The following is a 23,211-nucleotide window of genomic DNA, read 5'->3' as shown; positions in this document are numbered from 1 at the left end:
TTTCTGAGTATTTCAATGAGTGGACAAAAGTATTGGGACATATTGAATTCAGGTGTTTTTTTTCTAACATGAGTCTGGGATACAAAACAAGAACACATAAATGTCATAATATAGTTTTATATTGTGATAAATACCATATTGATTATTAATATTGATGTTTTTATCTCAAATAAGCATGAACAGGACATCTTACAGCTGTAGCCATGTTGTGTCCCAATATTTTTGTCCATATAGTTTATAAACATCAATATTTCCTTAAAGTTTAATGGGAGATTTTTTTTTTTAAAGTGAGATGTGAAGAAAGTAGATGGTTAGATGTGGCAGAAAATTATTATTTACAGCCAGAGCATTAAAAATATTTTAGAAATTTAGAGGTAGAACATTTAAAATTATAGTCATGGATTAAAAAAACAAAATCAGTGTTGAGAGAAATTAAGTCAAAACCTGTGAGGCATTTGGAAGCAAAGATAACAATTTAAACCAAACTAACCAATGAAATATAATGACATTTGTCACAATATAAAACTATATCATGACATTTATCATGATTATTTTGGATCCCAAACCCCTGTTAGAAAAGAAACACCTGAATTCAACATGTCCCAGTACTTTTGTCCACATAGTGTATGAGGCTAACGACTTGTATATTCCGAATCAGGCCTTTTTCCGATTAAGATGTGGGATAAAACATTTAACATAATCCACTTTAATGATGATTGTTTGGATATGTTTAGCCTACAGTGACTTTAGAAAATCTAATTTGTGGGTTTTACTGCAGGTCGTGACATATTATGTTCAGCTGGAGTAAAGGCAAAGATGGTCTGTGATGCAGATGGATGAACCCAAACAGAAGTCCACGTTTATGTTCAGAAGGAGAAACACATCTACTGTTATAGATTATGACAGAGGATTTCAACAGGTTGACAGATAGGAGTAGATACTGAAAGGCTGTCCTTATCTACAAGAGGTTTGATGGAAAAAAAAGAGAGGGAGGTGAATTCACACAATGGAAAACTTTGAGAAAACAATATTTCTGTGGGGAACACGTGGCTGTATATAAACAGGAGGAATATTAATGTTCATTGACCATGTGAACAGCTGATTCAGAATAGTGTCTTTTTCAGAATTGGAAATAATGGAATATTAGTGAGCATGTGAACAATTTTTGTACCTATATGTCATTTCTGAGTCATATTCAATTTCAATTTTTTTATTTCAGTTTATTTATTACATGTATATACTTGAAATGAAATCAGTACTCAAGACCAGCAATGTACATCGTAAAAATTTCTATAAAAATTAGTCCTATATTAGAACAAGTGTTCAGAGAACGCAAACCTCCGCCAAGCACCCCAAACGGTGTGCATGTGTGGACCGATTATTTCTTTTTAAATTGAACAGTTTCAAGGTTGTTCCATACAGCAGAAAAAGTTGAAGCTTGGTACCAGTCAGATAAAATATGGCAGATAAAATATGGAAAACCCTTGGATGGAGACTCCTTCATCTGCTAATTTTATATGAATTATATGTGTTGTATTAATCTTATTTTGAAATCAGTTCTTTCATCCTCCTATTGATCTCTTTCTCTTATTGTTATTTTCATCCATCAGTGTTCTGTGCATTTTAATATTAACTCTATGTCTGATATATACACTATAGATTGTATAAAAAATGCTGTATTGGTTTTTCAACTGCAGTTTTGAGCCTTTTGTACGGTGGACCAGAGGGGCAATAGCCCAAAAAATTATCCACTGTAATAAAAAAAAGGAGATTGTGATTTATATAAAAAGAAATATCTGAAAAATAAATGTACCCCTTAAATAAAAATACACAACATAACACATTCTCAGAATAGACTCATTCCTTTTTCAAACTAAATGGATGTGACTGTATGTAAAATATGTATGTTGCTTCAGAGAGAAAATCAGTGAGAGAAGGAGCACAGGCTGTGACCTGGGTCGGTACCAGGGTCAGTACCAGAGTCCAGTATGGGTTCAGTACCAGAGTCCTGTACAGGGTCAGTACCAGGGTCCAGTACCAGGGTCCAGTACAGGGTCAGTACCAGAGTCCAGTATGGGTTCAGTACCAGAGTCCTGTACAGGGTCAGTACCAGAGTCCTGTACAGGGTCCAGTACAGGTCCACTTTTTCCAAACTTTTCCGCCTGTACCCCCAACGCTCAGTACTGTGATTAAACACACTGTCTACACAGTAAGTCACTTTTAAGGGCTTTATTTTTGGCTGAAACACACACCATCCATAAATCTCTAATACGTGCTGCTCTATGCCGTCTTTGGACGGATGTGAACAGAGGAGAAGTTCACTTCAAAATAAAACAAACCGGTTTTGGATAAGCCATGGTCAAATTAGATGATCATCATCATTAAATGTCCTGAAAATTATTTCCCTCCATGAATCTTCTTTTACTTTTTCTCTTCCTTGCCCACTATCCACCCGCATTTCCATTAATTACCTCCACCAGGAGGTATTGTGATCACTTTGCTTTGTGTGTGTGCATGTTTGTTTGTTTGTTAGCAAGATAACTCAAAAAGTTATGGACAGATTTTCATGAAATTTTCAGGAAATGTTGATACTGGCACAAGGAACAAATGATTATCTGTCTTGGCGGAGGTCTACGCTCTCTGAGTTCTTTTCTTTGTTTTACCTGTAGTTGTGAAAATTCTTATGTTTTTTTTTTTTTACCTGTCCCAGGTTACCTGTTCAGTACCCGACTCGGTGCCTGACTCTGGTCAGAACCATTCACTGTGGAATTAGAAAATGGAAACTTTTATGATTTTGCCTGGTTAAATAAGTATTGTTTCATTCATGGCAAAAAATGCAGTTTTACCTTTTTACCTCCACCAAGGAACGGTGGAGGTTATGTTTTCATCGGGGTTTGTCTGTTTGTCTGTCTGTTAGCAAGACAACTCAAAAAGTTACAGACGGATTTGGATGACATTTTCAGGAAATGTTGATACTGGCACAAGGAACAAATTATTAAATTTTGGTGGTGATGGGGGGGTGGGGGGGCTGATCTGCCTTGGTGGAGGTCTGCGCTATCCAAGTGCTTTTCTAGTTACTTTTGTGCTTTATTACAGTTGAGAAGTTGTACTTTTTTACTTTTAAGTAAAGGAGTTGAATCAGTACTTCTACTTTTACAAGAGTATTTTTTCACAAAAGTAGCTGTACTTCTACTTAAGTACAGAATGTGAGTACTTCTGCCACCTCTGTGTGGTAATAAACACCACATATGTCATGTGCCTATCTGATTCCAGGAAAAGGTTAGGGCACTAGTAACCAGAAGCTGGTTTGTGCACCTATTCACACTTTCAGTTTCAATATGCAGGAAAACAACATAAAACATGTTTTGTCTCATATGAGGAATTTGCCCGGGTTTTGATGAATCTAAATCAGCCACTGGGACAATGCTCAGAATGCAGAATTCAGATCATTTCATTGGCTCTGTGGCAATAGACAAACTGGTATTTCATGCCACAGCACTCTCATTGCCAAAAAAAACCAAACAAACCTGAGCCCACTAGTGGCCTTCAGTAGTATTACCATGAATATATATAAACATACTGATGCTTAAGTTTCATTTTCCAGCTGCGGTTGTTACCTGCTGGTAGACACCTGTCACAGACTAAGAAGAGGTTTTTTGTTTTTGTTGTGGACGCTGGTTTAAGCACTTCGAGAAGGTGATGACGAAAACAAAGGGAAAGGTAAAAACATCAACAATAGTACCTTAATTTTTTTAAATTACTGGAATTACTGGAAGTGCAACTGCATAGATACTGAACTCAGCATTTGTGCACAGATTGTTCTTTACTCAAAAGTAAGTTAATCAAGACGAAACAGACAGTCATGTTGTTGGTAGAAAGATTTGAATGTCACATAAAGTTAGTTTATATAAGTATGTGACTCTAAACACCTTTATGTTTGATAGAGCTACCTCTTAATTATCTCTCCAGTCTCCACTTGTATTAATATTCATATTGAATTCCTGTACAGTGTGTGATATTAACACAGAATAGAAAAGAAAGCATACAGTATTATATATATATATTTTTAACACAACAGCAGCTGGGAGTAAAAAATAGGAAAAAAGGTGAACGACACGCACATCCAAAATTAGAGGTGTGCTGGATCCCAAAAAAGTAGAACGTGAGAAAAAATAAAGGAAGGTCCGCACAACCAGTGAGCTCCCAAACCATTTAATGGTGACGTTTCGGGCCGAGGCCCTTCATCAGACTGAGGACAGAAACTTACACAGGTGTTCTATATGTGGCATCTAATCACAACACGTGACCCGCATTACACGTCATAACAGAAAAAAATTATTAAAACTCTTCAAACATATGACCAATTGTAAATGATCAAGAGTCTTACATTTCAAAGTATCCACAAATACAAAATACACAGGCATTATTGTTATTGCTAAAAAAAATCATTAACGTCATCACACACTGTCCAAACCAAAGTAATGCATACTTAAATGACCAAATAAATACTTGAAATTCAATTATTTATAAATTTATTCAGGTGTCTGTACGTGGGGGTGTGGTCCATATGTAACATCACTTACACTAGTGTGAAATGAAACTGAAACTTAAAATGCTTTCAGTGTCCGACTCCCCACTTCTGTTCCTCTATTATACAGCGGACCTTTCACAAAATTTTCACAACTTCTTACTTTTATCGACTGCCCCCCATGAATTCGTCATGTTAACCCCCCCCCCCCCTTATTGGCACCCCAGGGTCTGATACTATCATAATAACCTATAAATAATGAAAACTGCAATTATTTATTTGTTTTAGTGTAAAAAATTCACTTATTTTTCTTAAATTTTAGTTTGTTCATTTTATTCACATTTTTTAAAGAATAGTTTGTAGATGTTAACATTTCCTTGATGTAATTTTACTTTTTTCACCCAAAAACATAATGAAAAGTTTGGAGTTGACATTTTTTAAAATATTATTATGTAATTATTTTTGTGGTTTAATCCACTTCAGATCATATTGTGCTAAATGTGGCCCCTGAACTGTATGAGTGTTCATATTTCGAAATTATACTTCACAAAATATGTGAAAAACCTGAACAAATGTGAATAATCTGAAATATCTTAAGAGAAGTAAGAGCAATTTTTGCAATATTATGTGTGTTATTACATTTTTGTGTGTATTTGTAGCGCCACTGTGATCTGTAAGTTGTAATACACATGTGTAAGTGATAAACTGAGGTATAATATAGTTAAAATTGCACTTATTTTTCTTAATAACTTTTAGCTTGTTCATGTTATTCACATTTTTTGACATAATTCTACTTTTTTCACCTGAAAACATAGTGAAAGGTATGGAGTTGATTTTTTTTTTTTTTTTTTTTTTTTTATTATGTTATTATGTTTGTGATCCAATCCATCTGTAAGTTGTAAAACACATGTATAAGTGATAAACTGAGGTATAATATAGTTAAAATTGCACTTATTTTTCTTAACAAATTTTAGGTTGTTCATGTTATTCACATTTTTTGACATAATTCTACTTTTCTCACCTGAAAACATAGCGAAAGGTATGGAATTAACTTTTTCTTTTTTTAAAAAACATTATGTTCTTATTTTTGTGATCCAATCCATCTGTAAGTTGTAATACACATGTGTAAGTGATAAACTGAGGTATAATATAGTTAAAATTGCACTTATTTTTCTTAATAAATTTTAGTTCGTTCATGTTTTTCACATTTTTTGACGTAATTCTACTTTTTTCAGGTGAAAACATAGTGAAAGGTATGGAGTTGACTTTTTATACATAATTTAACATCTGAAATATGTTAAATATGTTAAATAAATACTTTTTTTTATATTATGTTATTATTTTTGTGATCCAATCCATCTGTAAGTTGTAATACACATGTGTAAATGATAAACTGAGGTATAACTTAGTTCAAATTGCATTTATTTTTCTTCATGAATTTTAGCTTGTTCATGTTATTCACATTTTGTGACGTAATTCTACTTTTTTCACCTGAAAACATAGCGAAAGGTATGGAGTTGACTTTTTTTTATTTATTTATTATTATTATGTTATTATGTTTGTGATCCAATACATCTGTAAGTTGTAATACACGTGTAAATGATAAAATGAGGTATAATATAGTTAAAATTGCACTTATTTTTCTTAACAAATTTTAGGTTGTTCATGTTATTCACATTTTTTGACGTAATTCTACTTTTTTCCCCTGAAAACATAGTGAAAGGTATGGAACTGACTTTTCTTTTAAAATTATATTATTTTTGTGATCCAATCCATCTGTAAGTTGTAATACACATGTGTAAGTGATAAACTGAGGTATAATGTAGTTAAAGTTGCACTTATTTTTCTTAACTTTTAGCTTGTTCATGTTATTCAGATTTTTTGATGTATTTCCACTTTTTCCACCTGAAAACAGTGAAAGGTATGGAGTTGATTTTTTTTTTTTTTTTTATATTGTTATTATTTTTGTGATCCAGCCCACTTCAGATCATATTGTGCTAAATGTGGCCTCTGAATTTAAATAAATTTGACACCCCTGCTATAGACAAACTGATAAATCGGTATAAAACAGTGCTTGAGTCTAATGTTTACATGTGATATGAAGTGACTGCGTTTTTTGTGCGTACATGGTGACACTAGCCTCATCATTTTCTGTCATTACTCAGACTTTCCCTGAGTGTCCGTCCGTCCGGTCATTGGAGTCATGTTCATATGTCGGTTTGTCAGTGTCACAGCTTGGATGGGACCGGTGGAAACTTCAGAGTGCGCCGTGCCCTTTGCCACCCCATGAACTTCAGACTTTGAGCGCAGTTTGTTTTGCTTTCTGCAAAGTGAAAGCTGCTTCCTCCCTCAGGAAGATGATGCAGTCTGTACGCACACGCTTGAGAAACAGCTATCAGAAGTGACCTCCCACTGCGCGTCGCCGTGGCAAAACGATACAAACACAGGCCTGAACGCTGCTTTTAACCCTTTATACTCTGAAATTCAAACATTCAGCCTTAGTGTGTTTTTGGAGGACATAACCAGACTTTATTACTTTTGTGAAATTTTTCAAATTTGTAGGAAATCAAGGTCAATGAAGTTACCATATTTGGTTCCTTGCCCATAAGTGGCAAAAAAAAAAAAAAAAAAATTCCAAAAAGTATATATTAAAATGCGGTTCCTACAGGTTTCCACAAATTAAAATTAAGACTTTTGAAGACTCCTTAAAACAGATTTTAACCCTTTCATACATGAATTATATAAAAAAAAGTAACTAGATTTTTTTTAGATTGATTTTATTACTCAAAATTGGGCTACCATTGAAATGCATTTTGATATATATATGTGTATATATATATATATATATATATATATATATATATATATATATATAAAATATCATATATATATATATTTTTTTAAATATGGTTTTATTAAGAAGATAATTAATCCCGAGACCCAGGAAAGTACAAGTTTTGTTTTTTTTAATTAAATAATTGCCTATATTGGAAACATCATGATGCAACAGTTTTTTCAGATGTATTTTTAGTTTTATTTTTATGGAATGTCTTTTGCAGTGGACTTTTTTTTTTTTTTTTTTTTTGTATAAAGCTGTGAAAGTCTAGTCCAGAAACATGCACAGAAAACCCATACCTGGGTCTTTGGAGGTTAACTATATAAAATCACAGAGCAGTCTAAATTCTAAAACTAAAATGATATTTTTATTCATTGTGTTGCTTAGGATCTATAGAGACTGCCCCCATGTGATTTGGAGAATATTGCCTTTGTAAACCTTTGGAAAATGGGCTTAAACTCATGCATGAAGGGGTTAATGCCTGTTTCATGGCCATACTGGCAAAAAATTGTGACTCCTTGAATTTACAAAAATGTATTTATTTACTCCAACGCATTGATTCCCACAAAGTTACCTATAATTGATTCCTAATTTCAGGATAAATTGTCACATTTATGGCAACATAACTTAAGACCTACCATATCTAATTCAACCCTTTCATGCATGATGTCTACATTTGCGGACACATAGTTTAAAGTCACTTTCCAAAGGGTTATAAAGGCAATATTCTCCAAACCACATGGGAGCAGTCTCTGTACACCCTAAGAAATACAGTGAAAAAAGTATCATCTTAGTTTTATAATTTGGACTGCTCTGTAATCTCATAAAGGTAACCTCCTAAGACCCAGCTATGGGTTTTGAGTTTCACAGCTTTATACAAAAACAAAACAAAACAAAAAAAATAAACCATTCACCTCAAAGGACATTCCATAATTTTTTTTTTTAAAAATGCATCTGAAAAAACAGTTACATCATGATGTTTCCAATCCAATATAGGCAATTATTTGATTAAAAAAAGCTTAAAAAAAAAAAAAAAAAAAAAAAAAGTACTTTCCTAGGTCTCAGGAGCTCAAGAATCTTCTTATTAAAACCATATTAAAAAAAATAAATAAATAAATAAATAATAATAATAATAATAATTCAAAATGCATTTCAACTTTAGCCTAATTTTGGGTAATAAAATCAATCCCTCAAAAAATATTGATACTTGTTTCAGAATTCATGCATGAAAGGGTTAATACTTTTTTTTTTTTTTTTTTTTTTAAATAATTGTATTTTTTCATTTGGAGAGACACTTTACAACAGACATCCAAACACATTTGTATACATTGTCTGAAAAATCAACAATGCTAAAACATGAAATTCAACATATACACGTTTCATATAGTTCTCTGTTTAGAGAAAAAACACAAAAAACAAAACAAATACATCTGTAGTAAGTCTTCTCCTGTTTTTTCTTTTATTATACATATATATATATTATTTAATACCTTTTAAAGACTTTTTTTAAGGCATTAAGTGTAGATTTGTAAATTCAAGAAAAACACATTTAAGGTGAAAGGAACATGTATTTTAGAACATTAGAACATGACTTTTAGAACATTAGACCAACATAAGTGCTGATCCAGACCCCCGTCCACATCCAGTGAAAAAAATATCTTGAATTCAGAAAAAAAAAAAAAAAAAAAAATCTTCAATTAAGTTTAAAAAAAAAAAAAAAAATCTTGAATTAAGCCAAAAAAAAAATCTTCAATTAAGTAAAAAAAAATCTTGAATTTGGCAAAAAAAAAAAACTTCAATAAAGTAAAAAAAATCTTGAATTAAGCCGAAAAAATCTTGAATTAACAACTTAATTTTTTTTTGTTTGTTTTAATGCAAAAAATAACACTAAATTATGAAAATATTGACATTTCCAAACTATCCTGTAACAATAAAATGTGAATAACCTGAATAAATATGAACAACCTGAAATGTCTAAAGAAAATTAAGCACAATTTTAACTATTTTTCTTCCTGTTCCTCAGTGTTTAGTGTCTTTGTAAATCTGATCCATAATGCACATGGAGAAATGATAAGTTGAGAAATAATTTTGTTAAAATTGCACTACATTTTCTTGCGTTTTTTAATTTAAATTTCAGTTTTTTCAGTTTTTTTTTTGATAGTTTATAAAAGTAAGTACTTTCATAATTTAATGGGTTTTTTTTACACTAAAACAAAGACAAAAAATTGGAGTTGTCATTATTTATAGGTTATTATGCTATTATTTTTCTGGTTCTAGTTGTTTGATTGTTGACTTACTGTCCTCACTGGAACTATTGCTGTCACTGTCTTGTAATGTGTGTGGAAATGACCAAAAACAGTCACCTGCCCGGTAAAGGGTTAATAGCGTTCTTTTGCCATGTCAAACACATTTCCGAGGCATACTGAGAGTGGGAAGAAAATGTATTTGAAGCTTTCCTCACTTGACATGTGCTCAAGCTGTGAAATCAAAACAAGATTTCATGAACTCCTCCAGTGGTGTGGGTCCAAACTTAATTTTGACTTGCTCTACTTTTCAGCTTCTAATTTAAACCAGTCTGGTCCAGATGATTTCTTTGTGATGGGTAGAGGATTTTGTCATGTTATACAAGTGCAGAGTTCATCTGGGTTTTATTTCCTCCCCGCTAAGATCTCTGCTTCCTGATTGGTGTGTCGGGGCCAGCTGGGAGGGATGACTGAGGACCTGAGGTATTTGTCCTGTAGTAGGGAGGCCTCTCCCATTGGTCCCCCACAGGCCGGGGCCTCCTTTACGGTCCCTGGGGAACACAGCTGGAGGGAGAGATTTCATTTCTAATGGGAAAGCCGAGACTCCTTCTTTTCTGTCTCACAAATAAATCAGACTCAACAATTAGGATGCGTTTCCACTTCCTATTTGTTATTATTATTATTATTATTTTTTTTAACGTATAAATCGTTTTTTTTTTGTCTAAAACGGCATCATTTTACACCTGTAATCCTGTTGAGATAAAACTGTAAGACACTGTCAGACACTTAACCCATGAAGACTCAGTGTTACTTTTGTGTCAGTTCCCAAAATAATTTTTCCTCTCTATTTAACGTTCCTTAAGTGACTTATCACCATTTATTGTAGTAATTTCTCCTGTATTTTAAGGTTTTTCCAGTGAAAATCGGGTATTTTCTCATATTTAATTTACTAACCATTTAGATCACAGGTCTCAAACATCTGGCCCGGGGGCTAAATGCGGCCCGCCAAAGGGTCCAGTTCGGCCCCTGGGATGTTTTTGCCAAGCGCAAAAATTCCAGTCTTGAATTGAATTAAGCAAAAAAGAATTTTGTTTGAATTAAGGAAAAAATCTTGAATTAAGCCAAAATAAATCTTCAATTAAATAAAAAAAATAATCAATTAAGCCAAAAAAAAATCTTCAAGTAAAGAAATCTTTAATCAAGCCAAAAAAAATCTCAAATTTTGCAAAAAATCTTGAATTAAACAAAAAAAATCTTCAATTAAGTTAAAAAAAAATCTTGAATTAAGCAAAAAAAAAAAAAAATCTTCAATTAAGTAAAAAAAAAAATCTTGAATTAAGCCAAAAAAAAAAAAAATCTAGAATTAACAACTTAAATTTTTTTTCTTTGTTTTAGTGCAAAAAATAACATTAAATTATGAAAATATTTACATTTACAAACTATCCTGTAACACTAAAATGTGAATAACTTGAACAAATATGAACAACCTGAAATGTCTAAAGAAAATTAAGCACAGTTTGAACATTTTTTCTGTCTGTTCCTCAGTGTTTAGTGTCTTTATAGATCTGATCCATAAAGCACATGGACAAATGAGAAGTTGAGGAATAATATTGTTAAAATTGTACTAAATTTTCTTACGTTTTTTTTTTTATTTAAATTTCAGTTTTTTCAGGGTTTTTTTTTTTTTTTTTGGATAGTTTATAAAAGTATTTTCATAATTTAATAGGGTTTTTTTTTTTACACTAAAACAAAGACAAAAATTTGGAGTTGTCAATATTTATAGGTTATTATTGTTATTATTTTTCTGGTCTGGCCCACTTCAGATCAAATTTAGCTGAATATGACCCCTGAACTAAAATGAGTTTGACACCCCTGGGTTAAAGTATCAAAGCAAATGAGCTGTTTTCTAACGTGCGCTGACAGTGGACATAAATAATCATCTCATTCCTCGAGACTCGTCTACTTCATAAACTCCCCCGTCTGGGCCACCAGTGGGGCTCCGATCACCTCCCAGTCTAATCATGCAGAGCTTTGATTCTGGCCCTTATCCAAAGAAAAGGTGGTGAGAGGCAAAAAAACAAACCAAAGCGTTTCCAAAGCTGCTGAGGTTTATACACTGACAAAGGTTTTGTTTTTTATTTTACAGGCTCGGCCCAAAGGGGAAGGCCTCACCCCGTATCAGGGAAAGAAGCGGTGTTTTGGGGAATATAAATGCCCCAAATGCAAGCGGAAGTGGATGAGCGGAAACTCCTGGGCCAACATGGGACAAGAATGTATTAAGTGCCACATCAACGTTTACCCTCATAAGCAGGTAAGGACAGAAAACCACAAAAAGAAAGACATATACTGTCATACCGTTAGAAAAAAGATGAGAAAAACTGTAGAATAGTGTCTTAAGACAGGGGTGTCACACTCATTTTCTTTCAGGGGCCACATTCTGCCTAATATGATCTAAAGTGGGCCGGACCAGTAAAACAATATAAATAATAGATTAAGAACTTATAAATAATGTCAACTCCAAAGCTTTCTCTGTTTTTGAGTGAAAAAAGTCAAATTCCGTAATGAAAATGTTTTCATCTACGAACCGTACTTGAACACAACATGAACAAATATGAACAACCTGAAAATTTTAAAGAAAAATAAGTGCGATTTTACCAATATTACACCTTAGTTTATCATTTATACATGTGCATCACAACTTAGAGATCACAGTGGATCTACAAATACACAAAATATTTAGTAAGAGGCAGAATATTGGTCAAATTCCACATACTTATGTTAAGAAATTTCATATTGTTCATTTTTGTTCAGGTTATTCACATTTTTTGTAAAAGGAAAAGTAAAATAAAAGGAAAGGCTGTAAATATTAATATTTTTGTGTAATTTTACTTTTTTTACACAAAAAAAAGACAAAAATTTGCGTTTTTCATTATTTATAGGTTGTTACGATTGTATTTTACTGGTTCTCGCCCACTTCAGATTGAATTGACCTAAAATAATTTTCACATCCTTGATTGTTTATATCTTCATTATAATTTTTGCATTTCACAAATTCATCCTAGGGGCCGGATGGGACCCTTTGGCGGGCTGGATTTGGCCCCCGGGCCGGATGTTTGACACCTGTGTCTTAAGATGTATTTTAGGGGCACTTTATAAGATTGCCATTATAACAGACTGACTCGGTGTTTTCATATTTTCTTTGCAATAAAAGTGTCAGAAAATGTCTTTTTTGACAATTCCTTTGCACCTTTGTTTTCAGGAAGAACTTAACTTTCAATATCTGGCCATTAATTATCAGTATTATAAATACTAAATGCTTAAAACAGTGTGTTTTAGGAAAAAAGAAAAAACAGACTTGAAGTTTTTAACATATTTGTTACCAGTAACAACTATAAATGTCAAAAACAAACATTTTGAGATTTCAGAAATAAACTTTCAACTATTTTGCATCTGCTCAAACATGCTTTTTGGTCTGGAACATTCAGTATCCATTTTATGGCTTCATAATTTTTGTTATTTCCAGGAGTTTTTTAGCCTGTGTGGAAGTCTCTGAAACCGTTCCTTTCTACTTGTACCAGAGTTCCGAATCATTGCCGTAAAGTGTTATATAGTGTTGGAAAGCTCAAGATTTCAGCTTTCCGATGCCATTTGAATTTTGTTGAGAGCACAGACCGTACAGGAGTGATAGTAATTTAAATGCTATAAAGTGCAAAATGCGGAGAGAGAACAGTTGTTAAAGGGTTAATTTGTTAAAAAAAAATTAACTGTTTTCTTCAAAAAAAATCTCACTTGTAAAGAATCCAAAGCCCCTTTTCATGTGCTTAAGTCAATAAACTATGAAGGTAGATTTGTTTCTTTATTGCTTTAACAGAAAAATATTTTAAATAAAAAAAACAAAAACATTTTTGACAAAAAAAAATCCCTTTTCAATCAAAGAAAAAAGTGGCTGAATGCAAAAAATATATTTGAGATCCCCTTTTTTTTATTGAAAAGGTCTTTTTTTTATTGAAGCAAGTTATTTTTTTTATTGGAAATCATTTTTTTGATTGAAGTCATCTTTTTTGTATTTGGGCCATATTAGGAGTAGGATATTTATGTCTTTATTGTTCAATCCCAAAAAAACTTCCCTTCAATCAAAAAAAATTTTTTTTTTGATTGAAGTGAAGTTTTTTTATTGGAAATATATATATATATTTTTTTAATTGAAAGTATTTTTTTTTTGGTTCAAACAATAAACAAACAAATCTACCTTCATAATAAACCAGTTAAAGAACAGAGATGTGCCAGTACTGATGGTTATAATGTCTATTTGGCCAGTTTCTGTCGCCACTATTTTGTATTTTGTCGTATTTTGTTTCCTTTTCATGTTGTTTTGTCTATATCTGCTTACACACTAATCACTCACAGACTAAACTCACAGTCGACATCAATAAAGTTGACTTAAATATCACTGAGTGTTGGAAAACACACACAGGACACTACAGATTCAGGCGACACACTTGAACGATTACTTGATTATGTGCATGAACAAAGTAAGGAACAATACAGCCTTAATTCCATCCTTATTTCTACTAAGTTAATTGCTTTTACGTCATTTTCTTTTTTCCTGCATGTCTTGTATTATATGTGTCACTGTTGAACATCTTAAGTAGTACATGACAGTACAATATAGTACAGGAATATGTAATGTCTAATAATGATAATAATATAATAATGTTTTTTTTTTTAAATTATTCCTTGTTCATGCGTTAAAAAAATTAAGCACATTTTTTGTAATTGTGAGTGTTTGGTAAGATTACTTTACACACTAGGGACAGCCCTTTTTATTCACACCTGAACAATTCTTTCATTCAAAAAACCCAAAAAAAAACCCCATACTTTTTATTGCAATTTTGCACCAGTAAAAAGTTGAATCAGCTGTTGAAAAATGAGCAGTTTATACATACAAAACAATGCAGTAAAACAGCAGTTGATAATGACGCAGTACTGATTTTGTAGTCTTTTAAATAAAGTGGTAAATCATGCTTAAATGCATTCTTTGATTTGTTATCTCATTTTTATACTAATGACCCCGCCCCCCAAAGGGGAGGCAAGGGGTATTTGATTTTGGTTCGATTTGTCTCTTTGTTTGTTTGTTTGTTTGTTAACACTCTAGCAGCAAAACTATTGGTTGAATTCATACCAAATTGGGTTTATAGATTGCCAGTAACCATGAATAGATCTCATTACATTTTGGGTAAAGTAGGTCAAAGTTCACATTTTTAGGAATTTTTGAAATCTTTTTGTTTCTCCATTTACTTATAATGGGCAAAATTTCAAATGTCTGTAGCAGCAAAACTATAGGGTGAATTCCTACCAAATTTGGTTTATAGATTGCCAGTGACCCAGAATAGATGTCATAACATTTTGGGAACATTAAGTCAAAGTTAATTTTTCTTTTTTTTTTTTTTTTACGCATTTACTTATAATGGGCGAAATTTCACATCTGTAGCAGCAAAAATATTGGTTGAATTTCTACCCAATTTGATTTATAGATTGACAGTGACCCAGAATATATGTCATTAAATTTTTGGAAAAGTAGGTAAAAGTTTACATTATTTATTAATTTTAAAATTACACCCCCCCCCCCCAATTTTCTTATAATGGGCAAAATTTCAAATGTCTGTAGCAGCAAAACTATTGATTGAATTCATACCAAACTGGGTTTATAGATTGCCAGTAACCCAGAATAGATGTCATCAAATTATGGGAACATTAAGTCAAAGTTTAATTTTATTTTATTTTTTCTCGCATTTACTTATAATGGGTGAAATTTCACATGTCTGTAGCAGCAAAACTATTGGTTGAATTCCTACCCAATTTGATTTATAGATTGCCAGTGACCCAGAATAGGCGTCATTAAATTATGGGAACATTAAGTCAAAGTTTAAATTTTTTATGATTTTTTTTTATCGTTTTTTTTTTTTCCCCCATTTACTTACAATGCGCGAAATTTCACGTCTGTAGCAACACAACTGTTGGTTTAATTCATACCAAATTAGGTTTATAGATTGCCTTTGACCCAGAATAGATCTCATTACATTTTGAGAACAGTTAAATTTCACTTTTTTAATGAATTTTTAAAATCTTCCCACTTACTTATAATGGGTAAAATACATGCGAGGGGCGGGGTTTGTTGTGCCTGGCACCACTTGTAAATACATTATCATGGTTATATTATCTGGCTTTATTAAAAACAGGTCATTAAAGATGATCAAAAATGAAGTTTGATTACTGAAAATAAATATTACGTTGTGAAATTTTCCCTTTTTCTTTATTCCAGCGTCCTCTGGAGAAACCAGACGGGTTGGACGTGTCGGACCAGAGCAAAGAGCATCCACAACACCTGTGCGAAAAATGCAAAGTCCTCGGCTACTACTGCCGACGTGTGCAATAACACTCCTCATCAGCCCCCATATCCCCTACAGTTTTATCAAGAAGGGGTAGTTACACGATCCAGTGACTAAAAGTTCATGATTATAAACTTTGTTGTACTGTTATGCAACTAATGTTAAGTGAAGTATATTTCTCCAGTGTGACTCTGGGTAGAAGTAAATGGGAAATGTCATCTTTTTAGTGGAGATCAGTCCTTTGCCTTTGCTGAGTTTCCTATAACAGTCAGACCTTTATCGTTATGTGAGTTTTCACTTTAAGCCTTAACTATGAATCTTACCAACTGTGAATTAAGATACTTTTCTGTCTTCTCTCATGTTCAAAACGTAGGAACAAAGTTCAAGAATTAAGATTCTCTTTTACATGTTTGTATATTCCAGAAATAACTTAAAAGGTTCTGTATCATGATGTTTTCTGTATAAAATATGCAAAGGAGGATATGCAGCATTGTTGTGTATCTGCATTATTATCTGTATTATCAGTACTGGATGGTACATAATTTTTTGAATATACTGTCTTTTAAAGCTGTTAGTGTTATGTTTATTACTATGGAAAGAATATATTAGCCAACTAACATTTATAGTTTATACTGTCAAATATTCACCTTTCAGGTAGTTTTAGTAATGATGTATTTTAGGACCATTTTCTTGTATAAATGAAAACAGTTATTATTTGGGCACCTAGTTTTAACCCATAAAGACCCAAACAGCCACTGGTGACACAAACCATCTATAGTTATAAACGGTTTAATACCTGTTGATCCAATAATTCTATCAATCCATGTTAATAATTGATGTAAAATACAGTTTATCATCTTTTCATGGTCATCAGATATGACCCATTTGGATATTCAGAGGCTCAGTAGTTACCATGGAAACACCATCATCTTCTCCAACATTAATTTACCAGGAAAACCCATGGAGTTGGATAGCAATATCTTTGCTGAAAAAGTAACGTTTTCGTCATTTTTTTTCTGTTTTGATATAATTAACTTGGGATTTACTCTGAGTTTTCATGAACATCTACATCACAGGTGTCAAACTCATGTGAGTTCAGGTGCCACATACAGACTAATATGATATAAAGTGGGCCAAACCAGTAGAATAATAACATAATAATATATAAATGATGTCAACTCCAAACTTTTCTCTATGTTTTGGAGCGAAAGAAGTAAATTTACATTACGAACAGGTTTACATATATAAACTATCCTTTCAAAAGATGTGAATAACATGGAAAAAAACTGAAAAAATCTGTCATTTTAACAATATTCTGCCTCAGTTTATCATTTACACATGTACATTATAACTTACAAATACACAAAACATTTAACAACAGGCAGAATATTGTTAAAATTACACTTATTTCTCTTAAGAAATTTCCGGTTGTTCATATTTGTTCAGGTTATTTACATTTTTTTGCGAAATTATACTTTGTTTTAGTGTAAATACAAGAAAATATTTACATTTACAAGAAAAAAATGTGGAGTTGTCATTATTTTTATGTTATTATGATAGTATTTTACTGGTCCTGCCCACTTGAGATTGAATTGGTCTGAATGTGGAACCTGAACTAAAAGGATTTTTCATACCTTGGTGTAATTTTGGCATTTCACAAATTCATCCCAGGGGCTGGACCGGACCCTTCAGCGGGCCGGATTTGGCCCCCAGGCCGCATGCTTGACACCTGTGATCTACATGATCTGTGAATTAAATATAGGAAAGTACGTGGTTTACACCAAAAATGCAAAATCCAGAAGATAATATTTCTTAAAAATCAGTGATAAATCAGTTAAGAAAGGTAGAAATAGAGAAAAATTCATTTGGGAATTGCCACAAAAGTAGCACTGGGTCTTTATGGGTTAAAAAAAAAGTCACCAAAGAGCTTCAGATGGGTTTTAGATCGTAGTATTTGTCTTAAAATTACAAACTTTTAATGGTGTTTTTAATGTACCAAAGATCATTAAAGGTTAAACCGTTGACTTAAACTGATAGATATGGGTGCCTATGGTGGATTTAAGGTCTCAGTTCATCCAAATAACATGAAAAAGTACTCACTATAATGTTGGGTTAGTGGAATTTCTTTTACATGGTCTTTATTAGTAAGTGCTTGGATGGAAATGTTTAAATCTCAGTTTTTTTCTAAGGACTTAAGGGAGCTTTTTGTGATGTTTACAGATTAAAATATTACAAATAACACCTTCTAACTTTACTCCAAAGATACAGTACATATGCACTAAACCTGTCTTCACGTGCTATGGGAATTATGGTAAATACTTGTTATGAACTCAAAAATTACACATGAACGCCCCCTCAATGTCGTATTTTCCACTGGAGACATGGGAAAGTATTTTGATACACAAGCTGCTGAGATTAAAATAACCTTTAAACTTTTCAACATAGCTGAGAGCAACAAGGGATTCATTGCTAATAGACTGATAAACAATGCTTTTATAACACAATTTATGAAATTTTTTTTTAAAAAGTATTAAAATTCAATGGCAGATGAATTAACATGTCCAAAACTCTTATACCCAAGAGGAAGGTAACGATAAATTGTGTCGGCAATTTTTCATCTTGCTACGACAGCACAAGCATTTGAACACAACACACCTGTAAATTCTAATTCATTAGTGGAAAGGATCATCTTCCCAATAGCATGTGAAGGCAGCATTAGTCATCAGTGAGGCAGGGAAAGCAACGGTGTAATACCATTTTGTACCACTAGAGTGAGTATTGAGCCTCTGCAGCCTTGAGTCTGCCCTCACAGCCTCAGTCTCATGGAGGGCAAATACAAAGTAACCTGGGTAGTCTCAGGTGAAACTCTGTACACATCAGATGGCTTAAGCTTTTTTAACCTCCTAAGACCCATCTACATTTGTGGAAAAGTTTCACAACTTTATACAAAAAAAAAAGAAAGAAAGAAAGAAAACTGTCTACCACAAAGGACATTCCATAAAAATTTTAAAAATTGCATCTGAAAATACTGTTGCATCATGATGTTTCCAATATAGGCACTTATTTACTTAAAAAAAAAAAAAGAAAAAAAAAAAAAGCTTGTACTTTGCTGACATTTCCTGGGTCTTAGGAGGTTAAAACAACAAAGTCATTAAAGATGTAAAACAAGTTAATGTTAGAATTGGTTTCCATATGGAGATAAGGCTCAGTGGGCAGAAAAGGAGTTTGGCGTTACGCTCAGATCATTTCTTCTAAACTGCAGTTGTCATTGTACCACTTTACACATGATGATAAAGAGCAGAGGAAGTGGATGAAGGTGGTAAGTAAAGTTATAAGTAACTGAGGGAGGAAAAAAGTGTGGATCTATGAAGCGTTTTACATCTGGGTGCTTCTATGAAACAGGACAGAGGGGCTAAAAGTTTAAACCAGATGTAGACTAACGTTATGAGGCAACTTTGGAAGCATTTTGGGTCTATTTTAAAAATAAATATTTACTGAGATAAAAGAGGAACTATTTTTCAGATCAAACACATTTTTGTATTATTTTTATACAAGAATCTGCATGTAACATGGCAAAAAGGACACGGAAATTACACGCTACTATTTTTTTTGAATATCTTTTTATTCTCTCATAGGTACATTTTGGGAACTGAACTAATTATGCAAGGCAGAGTGTTTCACAAAAATGACCGCTTCTGCAAAATCACTCATTTGTGTTTAAATGGGCAGGTTCTGTATGTAACGCCAGTGGACATGATGGGTTACATGCAGAACCTGGAATGACACTGAGATTCATGAAAAACCTGTATGTCTGGATTAGAAAAAACACTTGGACTGTCAAATTTAACACAGTGTCTTTATTTATAGTGGTATATAAGACCATTGAAAGCTATGTTTTCCAGATCAAATGCACTGACACATATTTAGCTTTTCCTGTCCCAACTTTGGTCCTATTTTTGGCTCCAACATTTTATTAAAAATGCATTAACTTTGGGATGGCTCAGAGCAAGAGTATAATTTTTTTGCATTTATCTGAGGTCATCATTAGGTACATCCTGGGGGGAAATATGTCTAAATTTCTCTTTAATTATGGGGTCTTAAAAGCTGGCAAAGTGCCAGGTACCAAAATTAACCCAGTTTCAAAGAAGCACCCATCTTTACATTTAGTTTTTCCTTTTTCAGGCCTTTATCTATGTCGTCTAGTTCAGGGGAAGGTAAATAACATAAGGATTTATGTTGTCACAGCTGTTGTAAACAAACCTGGCATTTAAGACACAACTACAGGTAAAACAGTGACTGTGGAAAATTGCTCTAATAAGTGTATTTGACATAAATAAATGACTTTAGCCTCATGTGAACCTTGTTATTGTAAATCAGAACTCAGGCTCCGATGGTAATCGACTGTTTGGACCCAGAAATTTGTTTCACGGCACCATGATGTCAAACTTAGCAAGTGGATAACGGCACAAAATTCCTGACAGTTTTTATGTTTGACAGATTTGCTATTTGTTGATTCATAGTTCAAACCATACTGAGACAGTTTGAAACAGATGGGGGGGGGGGGTTCTGCAAAATAACTCAAATCTAATTCAGCTTTACTGTAAACTATAGGTTAAGGAGGCTTGTGAGGGCTTTAAGACAGCAGTATTATTATTATTATTATTCACTCATCTTCCAGTGTGCTTAGGCCTAAAGAGGGTCCTGGGGGTGTTGGAGTTTATCCCAGTTATCAGTGGGTAGGGGTGGGGGTCCGAGGATGTGTCACCAGTTCATCACAGGGTTAAAGCAGGATTATTTTGACAGAAATTATAGAAAACATAGATGATTCCATAAGTCAAAGGAAGTCCACTGTAAACAATGCTCTTCCTATTAATAGGCCTAATTCGGGGTGTGGCAGTTAATAAGGGGGTGATGGTTTGGGGGTCTGTTCTAGTAAACTACTGCCCCCTACTGTTGTCAGATGGAATCTCAAAATTGCAAATAACTCCTTTAACCCATAAAGACCCACACAGCCACTGGCGACCAAAATCATCTACTGATATAAAATGTTTAATAACTTCTGAACCATTAATTCTATCAATATATGTAAATAATTGGTGTAAAATACAGTTTGTCGTCTTTTCATGGTCATCAGATATGACCCATTAGGGCATTCAGAGGCTCCGTAGTTACCGTGGAAACACTGTCATCTTCTACAATGTTGATTCACCAGGAAAAGCCATGGAGTTGCGTTATATTTTTATGAAAAAGTCACTTTTTCTTCAGTTTTCTCTGTTTTTTTGTTTTTTTTTTGTCCTTTAAGTTTTGATTGGTTTTATCATATTTTTCAGTCATTTACAAAAAGGAGAAAAACAAAGTGATATAGTTTTTGATATAATAACCCTCAACTTTACACTGAGCTTTTATGAACATCTACATGATCAGTAAATAAAATACAGAAAAATACATGATTTTCACTGAAAATATGCAAAACTCAGAGGATAATATAATAAGTGGTGATAAATCACTTGAAAAAGGTTAAATCTGGAGGAAAAATTCATTTGGAAACTACCACAAAAGTAGCACTGGGCCTTTACGGGTTAAAGACATGTATGTTTTGGCTTAAAATTCAGTTTACTTTTATTTCATCTCACGACAGTCTTCAATGGTGGAAAAAATTATTAGACCACCCTTGTTTTCTTCAGTTTCTTGTTCATTTTAATGCCTGGTACAACTAAAGGTACATTTGTTTGGACAAATATAATGATAACAACAAAAATAGCTCATAATAGTTTAATTTCAGAGCTGATAGTATCTATTCATGTTCCATGTTTTTCTTGATAATAACCAAAATCACTCCAGTTCTTACATCAACAACTATCACATTGTGCTGCCAAAAACAGCACTTTTAGGCATTCCATGTTTTCTTTTCTGTCTGTTTTAGTCACATGATACACACAGGAGTTAGTACTTGATTGCACAACAATCGTTTTTGATGACTTTTGACGGTCTAATAATTTTTTCCACGACTGTATGTAGTGACTTTTCTAGCCTTTTTTTTCTTCATCAACAGTTGTAAAGGATCTTAAATGCACTACATGTACACGTTTTATGGCATTAGAACATATTTTTAAGCTCCAGGTGCATCAATATTGACCTAAGTTTACTTTGTAGCCAGCAACAAATCTTATCTGCACATATGACGTTCACTGATGGCAGTGACCAATGTTTATCTGTTGTGCTGTAAACTTTTCTGTTGAACAAACTCATTGAATTTATGCTCGTTCAAGCATTCAAGAGGCTGAGAGGTTTTGTAATGAAGATTGCTTTGTTTCCATGGAACAAAAAGGGGAATAAACAACAAGAAGAAATTAAACAAAAAGAATCGGTACTTGCATCAGCTGTTGGTCTTCTCAGCATTGTCAGTTATTATTTGGGATCATTCCTTTTGGTGGAAACTAGGTTAAAAGAAAACAGACGTATGCAAACTTGGAAGCTTTAACCCATAAAGACCCAAACATCCACCATCTACCAAATTAATCTACTGATATAAACTGTGTAATACCTGTTAATTTACTAATTCTATCAATACATGTAAATAATTGGTGTAAAATACAGTTTGTCATTTTTTCATGGTCATCAGATATGACCCATTTGGACATTCAGAGGCTCCGTAGTTACCGTGGAAACACAGTCATCTTCTACAACATTGACTCACCAGTAAGACCCATGGAGTTGGATCAATGACAGAGGATGGAGACACTTGATTTATGTTCAATTAATAATAGATTCTGCTGAAAAACTCATTTTTCTTCAGTTTTCTCTATTTTTGATACAATAACCCTCAACTTTACTCTGAGCTATTATGAATAAATGCTGGAAAATACCTGATTTTCACTGAAAAAAACAAAACAAAACACAAAATACAGAAGATAATATTACAATAAATGGTGATAAACCACTTAAGGATGGTTAAAAGTCAAAACACGGTATTTGAAATCGCTCTGACAGGACATTTTACAGACAATTAGTTTAGTGTTAGTGTTGCTAAGAGGCCCACATTTTTACTTTTAAATTAATTTTTGCTTTAGTTGGACCATAAGGGATTATCCAAAACAAGGAGCTACTTTATACTGAAATAAATGTTGGAATGGCAGTCAATTAAAGTTCAGTGTCTGACGGGATATTTTTGGCCTCTGGTATTTTCAGCTAAAACTCCAACTAAAACTTCTCTTT

The 23,211-nt window shown here is 32.9% G+C and overlaps 1 protein-coding gene across 1 annotated transcript in view; it reads left to right on the top strand.

Annotated features, from left to right (window-relative positions):
* Positions 1 to 16,483, top strand: part of LOC115439265 (zinc finger CCHC domain-containing protein 24-like) — a 49,193-nt gene extending 32,710 nt beyond the window's left edge. The window contains exons 3-4 of the mRNA XM_030163084.1: positions 11,754 to 11,918; positions 15,930 to 16,483. Coding sequence (XP_030018944.1) covers positions 11,754 to 11,918; positions 15,930 to 16,043 — 279 coding nt within the window. The 3' untranslated portion in view covers positions 16,044 to 16,483. The remainder of the gene's footprint in view (positions 1 to 11,753; positions 11,919 to 15,929) is intronic.
* Positions 16,484 to 23,211: the final 6,728 nt, after the last annotated feature.

The sequence above is a fragment of the Sphaeramia orbicularis genome, chromosome 19 (assembly GCF_902148855.1).
Source record: "Sphaeramia orbicularis chromosome 19, fSphaOr1.1, whole genome shotgun sequence".
NCBI lineage: Eukaryota > Metazoa > Chordata > Actinopteri > Kurtiformes > Apogonidae > Sphaeramia > Sphaeramia orbicularis.
This window is presented reverse-complemented; position numbering and strand designations above follow the sequence as displayed.